Genomic DNA, 16,155 nt, shown 5'->3' with positions numbered 1-16,155 from the left:
CCCAGCCCTGCCCCACAGCTGGGTGCAGCACCCGCTGTCACTGCTGTGCGCGCTGGAGCTTCTCCGCACGCTCTTGCACAGCCTGGCACACCCATGCACGCTCTTGGGCGCCCGTGCATGCTCTCGCACACCCCGCACGCTCTCGCCCAGCCCCGCACACCCGTGCACGCTCTCGCACACACCCGCACGCTCTCGCCCAGCCCCGCACACCCGTGCATGCTCTCGCACACCCTGCACGCTCTGGCCCAGCCCCGCACACCCGTGCACGCTCTCGCACACCCCGCACGCTCTGGCCCAGCCCCGCGTGCTGTTGCACACACCCTGCACGCCCTCGCTCACTCCACGTGTTCTTGCACGTCCCTCGTGCTCTCGCCCAGCCCTGCGCGCCGTTGCACGCTGCGCCCGGCCCTGCACACCTCGTGCGGTCTCGCCCAGCCCCGCTCGCTCCTGCACGCTCTCGCACGCTCCACGCGTTCTTGCACCCCCTGCACGCTCTCGCCCAGCCCCACACCACGGCGCGAGCTCCCGGGGGGCCGCCCAGCGCTGCACCCCTCGCCCCCCCTCAGCGGGGGTCTGGGCTCAGCCCCGGTTTGTCTCGGCAGGGCCCGGCCCGGGATGCTGCGCGGAGCTGAGCACTGAGGTGGGCGCCATGGGGCGCGCGTCATAGCCCCCCGCCGTGGCCCCCCCGCGCGTGGCACCGGTGGCGGAGCCCACTCGGTCGGTGCTGAGCACTCCTTGATGGAATTGCGGTGAATGGAACAGAAGCCCAGCACCCTGGACCCGCTGTCGGAGCCAGAGGACACCCGGTGAGCCCCCGGCCCAGCCTGGCACAGCCGCTGCAGCCCCCTCTGCCCCCGGTGTCACCATGCCCTGCATGTCCCCACGTGCCCCATGCCCTGTGCATGCTGATGCCCCATGTCCCCCTGTGCATCCCTGCGTGGCCGTGTGCGTGGCCATGCCCTGTGCATCCTAATGCCTTGTGTGTCCCCAAGCGTCCCCAGGCCCGGTGCGTCCCCATGCCCAGTGTGTCCCCGTGCATCCCTGCGTGGCCGTGCCCTGTGCATGCTAATGCCTCATGTGTCCCCAAGTGTCCCCATGCCCGGTGCATCCCCGTGCCCTCTGTGTCCCCATGCCCGGTGTGTCCCCATGCAGCCCTGTGTGTCCATGTCCGTGCCCCACGGGCCCCTGTGCGTCCCCCTGCCCGTGTGTGTCCCTGTGCCCCCTGTGTCCCCACGCCTGGTGTGTCCCGTGTGTCCCCATGCCCGGTGTGTCCTCGTGCCCAGTGTGTCCCCATGCCCGGTGTGTCCCCATGCAGCCCTGCGTGTCCGTGCCCCACGGGCCCCTGTGTGTCCCCCTGCCCCGTGTGTGTCCCTGTGCTCGCTGTGTCCCCACACCTGGTGTGTCCCGTGTGTCCCCGTGCCCTCTGTGTCCCCATGCCCGGTGTGTCCCCATGCAGCCCTGCGTGTCCGTGCCCCACGGGCCCCTGTGCGTCCCCCTGCCCCGTGCGTGGCCCCGTGCTCGCTGTGTCCCCACGCCTGGTGTGTCCTCTGTGTCCCCATGCCCGGTGTGTCCCCATGCAGCCCTGCGTGTCCGTGTCCGTGTCCGTGCCCCACGGGCCCCCGTGCGTCCCCCTGCCCCGTGCGTGGCCCCGTGCCCCGGCTGTCCCCCCGCGCCCCTGTTCCCCACGTGTCCCCACGCGTGCCCGTGCCCCGTGCGTGCCCCCCCGGGGGCCTCTCCCGGCCGCCCCCTTCCCCGCCCGGGGCCCCTCGGGCCACCCTGTCCCGGGGCTATTTCGGGAGGGCCGCCCGCTCTCACGTGCCCCGGGGGGAGCCAGGCCCGGGGTCACCTTGGGCTGGAGCCCGGGACCCCCCCCGCGCCGCGCCGCGCCCCGGGCGGGGGCGCCCCTGGGTGCAGGGACCCCCCCCCGCCGCAGGTGCCCATCCCCGTGGCCTCGGGCCCCCCCGGCCCGGCCGTGCCAGGCGCCTCCGCCAATGGGCTGGTGCCGTGCGGGCGAGGCGCGGACCCCCGCCGCCCGCCATTGGCTGAGCCCCTCTGATGTCACTTCCCCGCTGAGCCAAAAGGACATTTTGTCTTTGACTGTAAATGAGCCCCTCCCCCACCCTCCCCTCCCCCCGCCCTTCCCTGCCCCTCCCCCACCCTCCACCCCTTCCCTTCCCCTCCCCCGCCACCCTTTCCCTTCCCCTCCCCCTCTTCCCTTCCCCTCCCCCCCCCTCCCCCCCCTTCCCCCCCCAGCTCAGCCCCCCCCCCCAGGCGATGCCCCGTCGGGGGTCCCCAGGGCCCCCGCCCCCCCCTGCACCCATGGGTCCGTGCCCACGCGTGGCATCACCCCTGCCCGGACCCCCGGGACCCCCGGGCGAGGGGTGCCCAGCTGCGGGCGGGGGGCCGGGCCGGGGGGGGCCGGGGGGCTCGGTCCCAGCCTGGCCCCCCCCCGCAGGTGGCTGGATGGCAAGCGCAAAAGAAAGAGCAGCCAATGTTTGGTGAAGAGCAGCATGTCAGGTACGGACCCCCCCGGGCACCCCCTCGGGCACCCCCCCGGTACCCCCCGGGCACCCCCGGCACCCCCCAGCACCCCGCATCCTCCCCCGGTTCTGCAGCCACCGCGTGTCCTGCCTGCACCCCACGGGCACCCCACGTCCCTAGTGGGCACCCCAGGGTCCCCTGGGCACCCCACGTCTCTCCTGCCACCCCCCCGTCACCCCACATCCCTGCTGGGTCCCGCAGGGTCCCCGCCACCCCACATCCCCACCGGGACCCCAAGCGCCCACGTCCCCGCGGGGTGCCCGTCCCCCTCCACGCCCCGCGGCCGTGGGTCGGCCGGAGCAGCTCTATCAGGGCCGGCAGCACCCTGGGGTGGGAGATAAGGGGGGCCCGGCCGGGCGCTGCCCCCCAGCCCTGCCCCATTCCCCAGCGGGGAGCGGCTGATCCTGCCGGGCGGGAGGAGGGGCCGCGGGGGGACCCAGGCGTCCGGCTCCCAGCCCGTCCCTCCCGCACCCCTCCCCGCTCCGGGGAGGGGGAGGACCCGGCCCCCCCATCCGGCACCCACAGAGCACCAGGGTGGGCTCTCGGGACCCCACACCTGGGTTCGCGCCATCCCGGGGGGGCGCGGGGATCTGGGGACGCCCCCCCCCATGTATCCTGGGTGCTCCGTGCCTCAGTTTCCCCGTGAGGCCAGTGATGGGGGGGGCTGGTCCCTGGGCTGCCAGGCTGGGGGACCCCGGGCAATAGCGGGGACAGTGGGCCATTGTGTGCTGGGGGGGGACGGGGACACCCCCCCGCAGCCGGCTGGGGAGCCGGATAATGGGAGCTTTATTGCTGCGGGGGGCTCGGGCAGCCCCCCCAGCCCCCCCAGCCTTTAACCCTTCCCGTGCTGGCGCTGCCCGCAGCAGGGCTGGGGGCAGATGCTGCCGCAGGGGGAAACTGAGGCACAGGGAGGGGGGTGTGGCGGCGGCGGGGGTCCCTGACGCGGGGCGTCCCGCAGGGTACATCCCTAGTTACCTGGACAAAGATGAACAGTGCGTGGTGTGCGGGGACAAAGCCACCGGCTACCACTACCGCTGCATCACCTGCGAGGGCTGCAAGGTGAGAGGGCGGAGGCGGGCAGCGGGCGGGCGGGGGGGGGTCACCGGGGCTCACCCCGTGTGTGTGTCCCCCCCCGCTGTCCCCAGGGCTTTTTCCGTCGGACCATCCAGAAGAACCTGCACCCCACCTACTCCTGCAAGTACGATGGCTGCTGCGTCATCGACAAGATCACCCGCAACCAGTGCCAGCTCTGCCGCTTCAAGAAGTGCATCTCCGTGGGCATGGCCATGGACCGTGAGTGCGGGGGGGGCGCGGCGGGGCGCCCGCTGCTGCCACAGGCACGGGTTGGGGTCCCAGTGTGGCTGGCGGTGCCGTGGGGCGGGGTGCCCGGTGCAGCATCAGGACCAGGCTGGGGTTGCCGTGCCGTGGGAGCGGGTCGGGATGCACGGCACGGCACGGCAGGGGGGCCGGGCGGGGTGCTGGCTGACGGGGGGGGGCTCCCGGCAGTGGTGCTGGACGACTCGAAGCGGGTAGCGAAGCGGAAGCTGATCGAGGAGAACCGGGAGCGGCGGCGGAAGGAGGAGATGATCAAGTCGCTGCAGCATCGCCCCAACCCCAGCGCGGAGGAGTGGGAGCTGATCCACGTGGTGACGGAGGCCCACCGCAGCACCAACGCCCAGGGCAGCCACTGGAAGCAGAAGCGGAAATTCCTGGTGAGGGCACGGGGAGGGGGGAGCCCGCCACCGCCCCGGACCCCCGCCCCAGCCGGTGGCAGCTGAGGACCCGCACGCTTGGCACACGCATGGCAGGCAGCGCTCATGGGTGCCCTTGCACCAGGGGGGCGGTTGGAGCCGGGGGTTTGGGACGTCGCCCGGTGTCCTTGAGCTTGTCACCCCCAGAAGGGTTAAGGGGTGAGCGGTGACCGAAGGGGACAGCTGTGCCCTGCGGGGTGGCCCTGTCCCTGTCCCCACCGCCGTGCCGGCACACAGCTCCCTCTCCTGGCTGCTGCTCCGCACCCAGCACTGCCTCGGTTTCCCCACACTGCGATGGGGGTCCCGGAGGGGGACACACACGCTCACGCTGCACCCCCCAACCCCGCCATCTGTCCCCGCAGCCCGAGGACATTGGCCAGTCGCCCATGGCCTCCATGCCCGACGGGGACAAAGTCGACCTGGAGGCGTTCAGCGAGTTTACAAAAATCATCACCCCGGCCATCACCCGCGTGGTCGACTTTGCCAAAAAACTGCCCATGTTTTCGGAGGTAAGGGGGGGGCCGGGGGGGGCAGGCGGCGGGGCCGGGGCCGCAGCGGTTCCCCCCCCGCCCCGCTGACGCTGCCTCCCCCCCAGCTGCCTTGCGAAGACCAGATCATCCTGCTGAAGGGCTGCTGCATGGAGATCATGTCGCTGCGGGCGGCCGTGCGCTACGACCCCGAGAGCGAGACGCTGACGCTCAGCGGGGAGATGGCCGTCAAGCGGGAGCAGCTCAAGAACGGCGGCCTCGGCGTCGTCTCCGACGCCATCTTCGACCTGGGCAAGTCCCTCTCTGCCTTCAACCTGGACGACACCGAGGTGGCCCTGCTCCAGGCCGTGCTGCTCATGTCCTCAGGTAGCGGCATCGGCGCCCGCCCGCGGGGCTGCTGGGGGGGGAATGTGGTGGGCACCCCAATGCCGGAGCCCCCCTGGCATCCTGGGGGTGCTTTGGGTGGGCACCCCGATGCCAGAGCCTCCAGGCATCATGGGGGTGCTTTGGGTGGGCACCCCGATGCCAGAGCCCCCAGGCATCCTGGGGGTGCTTTGGGTGGGCATCCCGATGCCGGAGCTCCCGGCGTCGTGGGGGTGCTTTGGGGGGGGCACCCCGATGCCAGAGCTCCCGGCATCCTGGGGGTGCTTTGGGTGGGCACCCCGATGCCGGAGCCAACGGCATCCTGGGGGTGCTTTGGGTGGGCACCCTAGGGAATCTCTGCCCCACTAGCTTTGGGGGGGTATGGGGTGGGCACCCCAGTGCCGCGGGGTGCATGGGGTTGGGCACCTTGATGCTGTGAGCCCTCGGAGGTGGGCATGGCTGGGGGCTACCGGGGTGGGCACTGAAATGCCCGCTGCCCTAGGAGCGGGGGGTACTTGGGGTGGGCACCCAAATGCCCCCGGGGAGCTGTGCCAGGCTGCACAGGGGGAATGTGGGGGGAGCACCCCAATTCCCAGTGCCCTGGGGAGCTGTGCCGGGCTGCGTGGGGGGGGGATATGGGGTGGGTAACTTAATGCCCAGAGCCCCGGGGAGGTGTGCCAGGCTGGGGGGGTGCAGGGGGTGCACACCCTAATCCCCAGTGGCCAGGATTGTGGGGTGGGCGCCCCAGTCCCCAGTGCTGCAGCCTGGGGGTGCAAGGGGTGGGCACCCCAGTCTCCAGTGCCCAGGAGCACGGAGTGGGCACCCCAATCCCCAGTGCTGCAGCCTGGGGGTGCAAGGGGTGGGCACCCCAATCCCCAGTGCCCAGGAGCACGGGGTGCAGGGAGTGAGCACCTCAGTGTCCTGGGAAGCTGTGCCAAGCTGAAGGGGGTCTACAGGGTGGGCACCCCAACACCCGGGGCCGGGGCGGGGGGTGTTGTGCACGAACCCCTCCCCGGACGCCGAATCCTCTGTTCCCGCAGACCGGACGGGGCTGATCTGCGTGGAGAAGATCGAGAAGTGCCAGGAGACGTACCTGCTGGCCTTCGAGCACTACATCAACTACCGCAAACACAACATTCCCCACTTCTGGCCCAAGCTGCTGATGAAGGTGACGGATCTGCGGATGATCGGCGCCTGCCACGCCAGCCGCTTCCTGCACATGAAGGTGGAGTGTCCCACCGAGCTCTTCCCCCCCCTCTTCCTCGAGGTCTTCGAGGACCAGGAGGTGTAGGGCTGCCACCCCCTCGTGCCCCCCCCAGCCCCGCTCCTTGCTCTGCCCCCCACCCCCCCCGATTTTTCTTACCCCTGCCCCACCTCCCCCAGGGGCGAGGGCGGGGGGACGCTGCGCCCAGGGGGGGTCCCGCTGTGCCCCCCGCGGCCGCCCCCCCCCGCGCCCCAGGACTTGACGAATTTTGTTTGTTTGCACAGGGAAGGGCCCCGTCGGTCGAGCGTTTCCTTTATTGTCCTTCTCTTCTTAGATTATTATTTTTTAAGCATTTATTTCCCTCCCTGAGAGGCTAAAATATTAAACTAACTGCACTTTGGAAGGAGAGAGGAGGAGGAGGAGGAGGAAGAGCAGAGGAGAGGAGGGGGCTCTGGGCTGCACAGGGAGAGGCTGCCCGGGCCGGGGGGGCCACGGCCACATGCACTTTTGGCCGGGCAGCAGCGCGGGGGCCGGGGGGGGGGGGCCAGGACCCCCCCCATAGCGGGGCGGGGGGCGCGGGGGGCACAGCGGCAGCGAGGGGGACCCCAGCCCATGGGGCGGGCAGGGCTGGTGGACACCCCCCCCCCCAGCTCGCTGGCCTCTGGGTCTGCCCCGGCTGGGGTGGCCCCCCCTGCACCCCCCCCCCCAAATTTGGGGCCAGATTCGGGGCTTTGGTTTTCTCTGTCGTTTTTTGGGCTGAGAGGAGACGATTTTGTGCCAAGCGCCGGCGGACGGTGGGCGCTGCAGGACGCTGGGGGGGCTGTGAGGACCCGCTGCGGCCGCCCCCCCCCACCCCCCCACCTTTTCCGTTGTCCTTTTGTTGTTGTTTTTTCCCCCTCGTCCTCGTGGGTTTCTTTGTCGTGTCCGTCAGGAGTTGCAATGGCCTCGGAGGCGCCGGCGGGGGGGGGCAGCGGGTGCCCCCCCAGGACCCCGCGTGGCCCCCACTGCACTACTGCCCCGGCCCCCCGGCAGCAGCACTTCGGGGGGCTGCACCCCCCAACGGCCCCCCCTCATCCCGGGGGGGGCTGGGCTGCGGCAGGGGCCGGGGGGGGCCGGGGGGGCCCAGCTCGGCAGGGGGCAGGGCTGCGGCGGGGGCACCCGGGAATGGTTTTATCACCTTTTTCCCCCCCAATTTAGGTTTGTGAATTTTTTCTTACCTCAGGCGGAGGCCGAGGGGGGGCGCGGGCCGGGGGGCGGCCGGCGAGGCAGGCAGCCTGCCGGGCCCACCTAAGCTAATATATATATATATATATAAATATATATAAAATATATAATTTTTGTAATTAAAAAAAAAAATCTTTTTACGGGTCGTTTAAAAGCAGAAATCCCACCAAGAGACACTTCCCCCCCACCCTGGGCACAGGGGTCCGGGCTGGGGCTCCCCACCACACCCCGGTCCCCCGCCGCGGGGGGGTCGTGTCCGGGGGCCCCGCCGGAACCCCTGCAGCCAGGTCGGGGGGGTGCAGCGGGGCCGTGGCGTGGCAGGGCCGTGGCACCCACGGGCGCCCTCGCAGCCGGGGGGGTGGCGGTGCCCTCAGCCCCTCGCAGCAGGGCCAGCTTTGCACTTGGTGCAAAATGTCTTAATCTCGCGCCGGGTGCCCGGCACGGAGGGTCCCGGCACGGCCCCCGGCGGGCACGGCTGCACCGGCACCGGCTGCGTGTTGTGCAATAGGAGCCGGTGCCAGGAAACACTAACGCCCGTGCTGGGGGGGGGCACAGGGTTTGGGGGTTCACCCCCCCAGCAGCACCTGCCCCCGCTGCCCGCGGTCACGCTCAGCCCTGCCCTGCGCGCACCGTCCAGCGCCGGCCTCAAGACGTGCCTTCGGGCTGCAGGCAGGGGCTGCGGCCCCCACGGCACGGTGCCCGGGCCATGCCCATGCCGTGCAATGCTGGTGCAATGGCCGTGCCGTGCCGGTACAGCAGCCGTGCATGCTGGAGCGATGCCTGTGTGATGGCTGTGCTATGCCATGCCGTGCCGGTGCAGTGGCCATGCCGTGCCGGTGCAGTGGCCCTGCAAGCTGGTGCAATGCTGGTGCGGTGGCCGTGCCGTGGCCATGCCGTGCCGGTGCAATGGCCGTGCATGCTGGTGCAATGCCGGTGCAGTGCTGGTGCCGTGGCCATGCGATGCCCGTGTGTTCCCGTGCGCAGTCCATGCGATGCTGCGCGCTGCCTGCGCGCTGCCCACACTCGCTGCCTGCCTGCCCACGCGGCGGCGTGGCAGGGCAGAGCTGGCGCAGGATGTGTCTTAAGCAGCAACCGTGACCCCCCGCAGCCGGGTGCGGGGCCCCCCGGGCGCCAGCACGGTGCCCCGGGGTGGCTCGTCCTGGGGGGCGCAGCCCGGCCCCCCGCCCCGCTGGCCAGCATGCCCTCGCCCTCGCACTCCCCCCGCGTCCCCCGGGCCGCTCCCTCTCGTCTCCGTCTCGCGTCGCCATCGCACGTCCAGCGTCGGCCCTGGCTTCGCCTGGGGGGGCAGAACGGGTGCCCCCCCACCCCCCGCCGCCTCCCCCGGGCCATCCCCGTGTCCCCCGTCCCCGCGTCCCCCGTCCCCCCCAAGCACATACCTCATGGCTCCCGGAGCTGCCCCTGCTTGGGGCCGCGTCGAGCCCAGCCGGCACGGCTCGGCACGCCCCGGCACGGCTTGGCACGGCCCGGCGCGGGGTCCCCCTACTATGCATGGTGCCGCAGTGGCGGCGGGGGCTGCGGCCGGCGTCGCTGAATGTAGGGCGCGGGACGGGGGGGCCGCTGAGCTCCGTGACAATCACAGTCTGTGACGTGCGATTTTAAACCCTTTTGTGTTTTGGTCAGGATTTTAAAGAAAGATATTTTTATGGTAATTGTTGCTGGTCTATTTTACTATATATTTATGTAATAAATATATGATGAAAAAAAAAACCAACAACCAAACCCAACCAAACCCACCCACACAGCTCGGCTGGATCCGGCCTCTGCTTTCCACCGCTGGCTGCCGCAGTGGGGGGGCCGGGGCGGAGCTGTGGGGCTGGTGCCCGGCTGGGGGGGGGTCCTGGCGCCCACCTGGGGGGGTGCAGCCCCCCGGGAGTCCGGCGGGCACCGTGGGGTTCGTGCTGCCCCTCTGGGGGCTGATGTGTGCGGCCCCCCCTGCCCGCAGTGCTATGTACAGGGGTGGTGGGTGCGCGGGGGGGTCCCCGGGGTCCGTCAGGGCCCTACTGGGCGTCGATGCGGAAGGAGAGCAGCTTCTCGGAGTGGAGGTTGTTGAGGGTGCGCAGGTCCGGCAGCTTCAGCAGCAGCTTGGTGAACCGCGACGTCTCCGCCGGGTGCGTCTTCAGCACGAGGGCGCGCAGGGCGCGGATCAGCGTCTCCTGCAGCTGCTCCACCGACGCCGTGTCCTCCATGCCCGAGCGGTCTGCGGGGACGGGGCGTCAGCGGGCGGGCAGCAACCCCCCTCGGCCCCCCCCGCCCCTCCGGCATCGCCCCGGCTCCCACCTGCCGAGACCAGGACGACGGCGGTGAAGAGCCCCAGCTCCTCGTCGGTGAGGTCGAGGGCGCTGAGCTTCTCGCTGAACTCGAACATGGAGCTGAGCAGGTCGCCCATGCCCATGCCCCACAGCTCCTCCAGGCTGTACTTCGTCCGGCTCATGAACGTCACCGTCTGCTCCTTCACGTCGAACAGCGAGGCGAAGCGAACCATCAGCACCTGCGGCACACGCGGCGTCAGTGGGACGGGGGCACCGTGCCATGCCGGGGAGCATCCTGCAACGCCGTGGGCTACCGTGCAATCCCGTGGGGGACCGTGCTGGGCCGAGGGGCGCCGCGCAATGCCACGGGGCACTCGCTATGCCAGTCCGTGGGGCACTGTACCGTGCCGGCGGGCATCCTGCAAGACCGGGCTACCACGCAGTGCCCTGGGGCACCATACAGTGCCGTGCTCTATGCCAGAGCTTCATGCCATGGGGCACCGTGCAATGCCATGGGGCACTATGAGAGTCCATGGGGCACTGTGCCAGGCTGTGGGGCGTTGCGCAATGCTGTGGGGCACCATACAATGCCATGGGGCTCCAGGCCATGCTCTGGGGCACTGTGCCCGTGCTGTGGGGCTCCATGCCAGTCCACGGGGCACCGTGCAATGGTGTGGGGTGGCGCGCGATGCCGTGAGGCTCCATGCTGGTCCACGGGGCACCATGCAATGCCGTGGGGCAGCGTGCTGGGCTGCAGGGCAGCGTGCTGGGCTGCAGGGCACCATGCTCTCTCTTGAGCCCTCGCTGTCCCGGGACGTACCTCGAAGGTGCCGGCCTTGAGCAGGGTGACCTGGTCGTGCTGGGAGAGGGCCTGGAAGCCGGGAATGTGCTTGGCGAACTCGACCACCTCGCGGACGGCGGGAGTGAAGCTGAGGGAGAAATCCTCCCAGATCTCCTGCACCGAGCGCCCGCTGCGGCCGGGCGGGTGGCTGTTCATGGGGCAGGCCTGCGGGTGACGGCACGGCTCAGCCCGGCGCCGCGGGGCTCCCCCGGCCCCGCCGCCGTGGCACGGACAAGGCGATTAGTGCGATTAACGGCTAAAAATACCCGGGGAGGGGGAGCGGGAGCCCCCGGGTGCTCACCGGCAGGACGTCCTTGGTGCCGCGGGGCCAGGGGCAGCCCCGCACCGGGGGCTCGGGGTAGGCGGGGGGGCAGAGCCGGGGCTCGGGGGGGCCGGGGGCCCAGGCGGGGGGCGCGTCCCAGCGCAGGAGGCTGCTCTCGCAGGCCGGGGGGGGTCCCAGCTTGTCGTGCGCGTAGACGAAGATCTCCTTGTGGGCCTTGGCCACCTGCGCGATGACGTCCTCGGTGGCCCCCCCGGGGCTGGGCGAGCGGGGGGGCGTCAGCTGCTGGGGGAACTGGGAGAAGCAGGCGGGGGGGGCGAGCGGCGGGGGGCCGGGGGGCGGCGCGCGGCCCCCGCCTGGCGCTGGACCCTCGCCGGGGCCGGGCATCCCTGGCGGGGCGCTGCCCATGCCGCTCATGGCGCTCTGCATCTCCGCCAGCATCCGCTGCTTCTCCCGCTTGGGGATGCGCCCGAAGCGCACCGCTGCGGGGGACACCGGCGTTAGCGGGCAGCCCGGGCACGCCAACCCCCCCAGCCCAGTGCGCCGGGGGACCGGGGACGTGGCTGCATCCCTATACCCCTCCCCGGCTTGGAGAGGACACGCAGCCCTGAGCACGGGGGGTTCCATCCCTGGAGGGAACGTACAGCCCCCAGCACGGCGGAGGAGGGGGACGCGTCCCGTGGGGCATGCATGGCACCCAGCGCAGGCAGGGGGACCCAGTCCTGGAGGGGACATACAGCCTCAAGCACAGGGTACCCATCCCGGGAGGGGACGTACGGCCCTGAGCACGTGGAAGGGGGGGAACACGTCCCGCGGGGCACACGTGGCACCCAGTGCAGGGGGACCGGACCCTGGAGGTGACAGACAGCGCTGACCATGGCGGGGACCCGTCCCGGGAGGGGACACGCAAGTCTGACCATGGGGGATCCCACCCCGGAGGGGATGTACAGCACCGATCCTGGGGTCCCCAGTTCTGGGGGGGGCCCGGGGCCGAGCTCACCGTCACGGGACATGCCGACCAGCAGGCACTTCTTGAAGCGGCACTGCTGGCAGCGGTTGCGGTTGATGCGGACGATGGAGCAGTTCTCGTTCTTCAGGCACTTCTTGTACTGGATGTTCTGCTGGATGCTGCGGCGGAAGAAGCCCTGCGGGGCGGGGGGGGGCGTCACTCGGGGACCCCCCAGCACGGCAGGGGCTCTGCGCCACCCTGGCCCCGTCCCCGGTACCTTGCAGCCCTCGCAAGCATGGACGCCGTAGTGGAAGCCGGAGGCGACGTCCCCACAGACCTTGCAGAGCAGCACCATCCCGTTCAGCTCTGCGGAGGGACGGGTTGAGCGGGGTCCCGGGGTACCCACCGCGGGGGGGGACCACCCGCCGCCCCCCTGCCCGCCCCACTCACTGGTGACGGTGCTCCCGGCTTTGCTGGGTGAGCTTCGGCGCCGCTCGTCCGCGGGGACCTGCTGCACCCCGGGAAAGTTCACCGAGGAGCCGTACGATGAGGAGGAGGAGGAGGAGGAGGAGGATGAAGGGGAGCCGTCCTCACGGGGGGCCAGCGAGCCCCCGCCATAGGCGCGGGAGTCCTGGAGGGAGCCGGTGGGCGACGGGGGAAAGTAGGTGGGGAAGGGCTGGGAGCCCGACTGGGAGCTGCTGTTGGAGCTGTCGCTGCAGAGCGAGACGGGGCTGGTGCGGTTGGGCGAGGCGCCGCTGGAGCCCACGTAGCTGATCACGCCGCCTGCGGGCAGAGCAGCAGGGCCACACATGCACTGAGCTGCGCCGGGCTCAGCCTCCCCCGGCTGAGAGGGGACCCCGAGAGGGGGATCGCAGCCCCGGGTGGGGTGGGTGGGTGGGTCCCCAGGGAAGCACCTCGGATGCATCCCGGCCCCATGGGCATCCCGCTGCACCGTGGCCGCACGTGTGCCGCCCGCCCTGAGTCAGGCACCGCGCCCGCCGGCCGCCACGGGTGCCGGCCCCACGTGGGGTGGGGACAGCCGGGTTGCCTGGATGTGTGCCGGCCCAGGACACGGGCACGGCGCCCCGGAAGCACCCGTGGGAGGAATGCGGGCCGGAGGCGTAACCGGGAGGTCACGGCAGTTACACCCGCTGGCTCTGGCCCCGTGCCTGCGGCTCAGCCCGGCTCCCAGCCCCACAGGTCCGGAGAGAGCCCCACGGCGCAGCCCCACCATAGCACCGGGGTTGGGGGGGGAGTGTCACAGTGCAGTCCCCTTAGTTGGGGGGATGCAGCCCCACTGCGGGGCTGCAGCAAAGGGCAGAGGCTGGGGGAGCTCTGCATGGGGGAACCCCCCTCGAAGGTGGGGAGCAGCGTGGGGGGCACATGCTCAGCCCCGGCGCTGTGCTCATGGCCAACCCTGGGCAGCAGCACCAGGACACGGCTCCGGCGGACTCAGGCCCCCGGCCACGTTGAGGGGGACGTTGGGGACACACGGGATCACCGGGGCCGTGTGTGTGTCTCCCGCCGCACACGGTGCCGCTGGCACGGATGCCGCGCACCGGAGCCAGCCTGCCACCACCAGTCACACCCCCCCCCCCCGCCTCACTGAGCCACCTCCAAATGGGGGGGGTGTCACTGAATTGGGGACAGTGGGTCCCATACCAACACCCCCCCCAGGACTGCAACTCCTGGGGCCCCCCAGCTGCTCTGACAACAAAATACGGGGGGGGTCCCCCACCCCGAAGCCCCCGGGACGGGGGGGTCCCGGGGGCTTCGGGGTGGGGGACCCCCCCACGGGCTTGCAGCAGGACGCGGGGGGCCGTTCCCGACCCCACAGCACCGGGACCCCCTGGGGACACCCCCCCCAAACAGCCGCCCCGCAGCTCCCCCCCCCCCCGAGCTCAGGCGGCCTCACGCCGCCGCCCCACGTGCTCGAGCCGCACGTGGCCTCCCGCGGTCCCGCCCCTTCACGCTTTGCCCCGCCCCCTCTGCCCCATTGGCCTATCGCGACGCCCCGCCCCTTCTCGTTGCCGCGGAGATAGCGCCCCCCCCCCCGCGTTGGAAAGGTGAGTGGAACGCGGCGTCCCCGCTTCCGGGTGTGACGTCACGAGGGGGGGCAGCGATGATGTCATGAGGCGACCAATGGGCGGGGGAGGGGCGGGGCTGCGGGGAAAACAAACTCCGCACGTGGCAGCGGCGGGGAGGGGGACACGTGCCGGCGGGGGGGGGGGGGGGGGGCACCGCCTCCGTTCCCCCCGCCCCTCCCGGTGCGCGTCCCCGCGCGGGGCGCCCCGGCACGCGTGGCACCGCCTCCGCCGCCCGCGGACTGCCCGGTCCCCGCCGCCCCGCTCCCCGCCGGTGCCGCTGCCCCGATCCCGCTCCGCGCCCTTCCCGCCCCCGCTGCCAGCGCGCCCCGGTGTCGGGGACCCCCCCGGTGTCGGGGACCCCCCCCCGGCCCCGGTCTCCATCCCTCCTGCCCCGGTGCCGGCGTTCAGGTCGGGGACCCCCCCGCGGCGTCGGGGACCCCCCCGATGTCGGGGACCCCCCCCGGTGTCGGGGACCCCCCCCGGCCCCGGTCTCCATCCCTCCTGCCCCGGTGCCGGCGTTCAGGTCACCCCGCTGCCCAAGACGCCCCGGTGCCGGCGCCCGTCCCTCCCTCCCGGCGACGCCCCGGCCCCGCTGCCCGGTCCTTACCCCGCTATACCGGACCGCCCGGTCCCGGTAGGAAGGAGCCCCGCTCCGGGATGCGGTCCCGGCGCCCGTCCTGCCCGGCGGGGCGTGCAGGACCCCCCGCTCCCGGCGTCCGCACCCCTCCGGCTCGCGGTCCCGGCGCGCAGCCCCCCTCGCCGCGCTCCCGGGGCACCGACCCGGGGCCGGTCCCGGTCCCGGTCCCGGTCCCGGTCCCGGTCCCGGCGCGCACGCCCGCGGGCGGTGTGGGGGGGGGAGCTCCGGCGCGGCACTGACCTGTGCTGCCGGCCTCGGGGGCGGCCATCCTCGGGGGGCGGCTGTCCCGGCGCCGCCGGGGCCGAGGCGAGGGGAGCGCGCCGAGCCGTGCCGCGCCGCCGCCCGGCGAGGGCTGTTGTGCGCCCGCCGCCCGCCCCGCCGCCCGCCCGGCACCGGCCGCGGCTGCGCACTGGGCCGCACGCGGCGCCGCCGCCTCCCCCATGTGATTCCCGGGGAGAGCCTCGTGCCCCAGTGACACACTTTCCGCCGGCGGCCCCGGCCCCGCGCCGCCACCGGGGACACGCGGGCACGGCGGGGACCCCCGCGGAGGGGCCGCCGGACGGCCCCGGGCCCCCACCCGCGCCCCGCGCCCCGCGGGCGGGCGGGCGCTGCGTGGCAGCGGGCAGCGGCGGGGACGGGCGGGCGCGGCCCGGGGGACAGCGGGGGACAGCGGGGGACAGCGGGGGACACCTGTCACCCTGCACAGCACGGCACCTGCGCGGGGACACCCGAGTATGGCACCGGCCCCTGCGCTGGGGACACCCGGGCGCAGCAGTGGGGACACCTGGGCGCAGCACTGGCACCCCTGTCACCTTGCATGGCACCATCCCCTGCACTGGGGACACCCGGGTGCAGCAGTGGCGACACCCAGGTGCAGCACTGGCACCCCTGTCACCTTGCACAGCACTGTCCCCTGCACTGGGGACACCCAGGTGCAGCACTGCAGCGCTGGCACCCCTGTCACCTTGCACAGCACTGTCCCCTGCATCGGGGACACCTGGGCGCAGCAGTGGCACCCCTGTCACTTTGCACAGCACTGTCCCCTGTGCTGGGGACACCCGGGGGCAGCACTGCAGCGCTGGCACCCCTGTCACCTTACACGGCACTGTCCCCTGCATTGCGGACACCCAGGCGCAGCAGTGGGGACACCTGGGTGCAGCACTGGCACCCCTGTCACTTTGCATGGCACCATCCCCTGTGCTGGGGACACCCGGGCGCAGCAGTGGGGACACCTGGGTGCAGCACTGGCACCCCTGTCACTTTGCACAGCACTGTCCCCTGCGCTGGGGACACCTGGGTGCAGCACTGCAGCACTGGCACCCCTGTCACTTTGCACAGCACTGTCCCCTGCACTGGGGACACCTGGGTGCAGCACTGCAGCGCTGGCACCCCTGTCACCTTGCACAGCACTGTCCCCTGCTCTGGGGACACCCGGGCGCAGCACTGGCACCCCGGCACCCTGCACAGCACTGTCCCCTGGGGACACCTGGGCGCCTATGCCACCCAGTAGAGCACGGTCC

General features: G+C 72.0%; 2 protein-coding genes across 3 annotated transcripts; one reads left to right on the top strand and one right to left on the bottom strand.

The window, feature by feature from the left end:
* Nucleotides 1-666: 666 nt before the first annotated feature.
* Nucleotides 667-6,456, top strand: THRA (thyroid hormone receptor alpha). 2 transcript variants are annotated; one of them, XM_059830445.1, is made up of 8 exons: nucleotides 667-806; nucleotides 2,456-2,517; nucleotides 3,500-3,600; nucleotides 3,687-3,834; nucleotides 4,048-4,253; nucleotides 4,655-4,801; nucleotides 4,888-5,146; nucleotides 6,184-6,456. In XM_059830445.1, the coding sequence occupies exons 1-8, from the start codon at nucleotides 754-756 to the stop codon at nucleotides 6,432-6,434; spliced, it is 1,227 nt and encodes a 408-aa protein (XP_059686428.1). In that variant the 5' UTR covers nucleotides 667-753; the 3' UTR covers nucleotides 6,435-6,456. The 2 variants fall into 2 exon arrangements, with proteins under 2 accessions (XP_059686428.1, XP_059686427.1); XM_059830444.1 differs by having other exon boundaries at nucleotides 2,456-2,556.
* Nucleotides 6,457-9,589: 3,133 nt separating this feature from the next.
* NR1D1 (nuclear receptor subfamily 1 group D member 1) lies at nucleotides 9,590-14,903 on the bottom strand. The gene is made up of 8 exons (XM_059830440.1): nucleotides 14,876-14,903; nucleotides 12,362-12,694; nucleotides 12,189-12,277; nucleotides 11,963-12,107; nucleotides 10,984-11,444; nucleotides 10,662-10,847; nucleotides 9,870-10,080; nucleotides 9,590-9,789 (listed from the first exon to the last, which is right to left on the bottom strand). Exons 1-8 carry the CDS (start codon nucleotides 14,901-14,903, stop codon nucleotides 9,590-9,592), a joined length of 1,653 nt encoding a protein of 550 aa, XP_059686423.1.
* Between the last annotated feature and the right edge of the window lie 1,252 nt (nucleotides 14,904-16,155).

This window comes from Gavia stellata, chromosome 28, assembly GCF_030936135.1.
Source record: "Gavia stellata isolate bGavSte3 chromosome 28, bGavSte3.hap2, whole genome shotgun sequence".
In the NCBI taxonomy this organism is placed as follows: Eukaryota; Metazoa; Chordata; class Aves; order Gaviiformes; family Gaviidae; genus Gavia; species Gavia stellata.
Note: the sequence above shows the minus strand (reverse complement) of the source record. Positions and strands in the feature narration are given on the sequence as shown.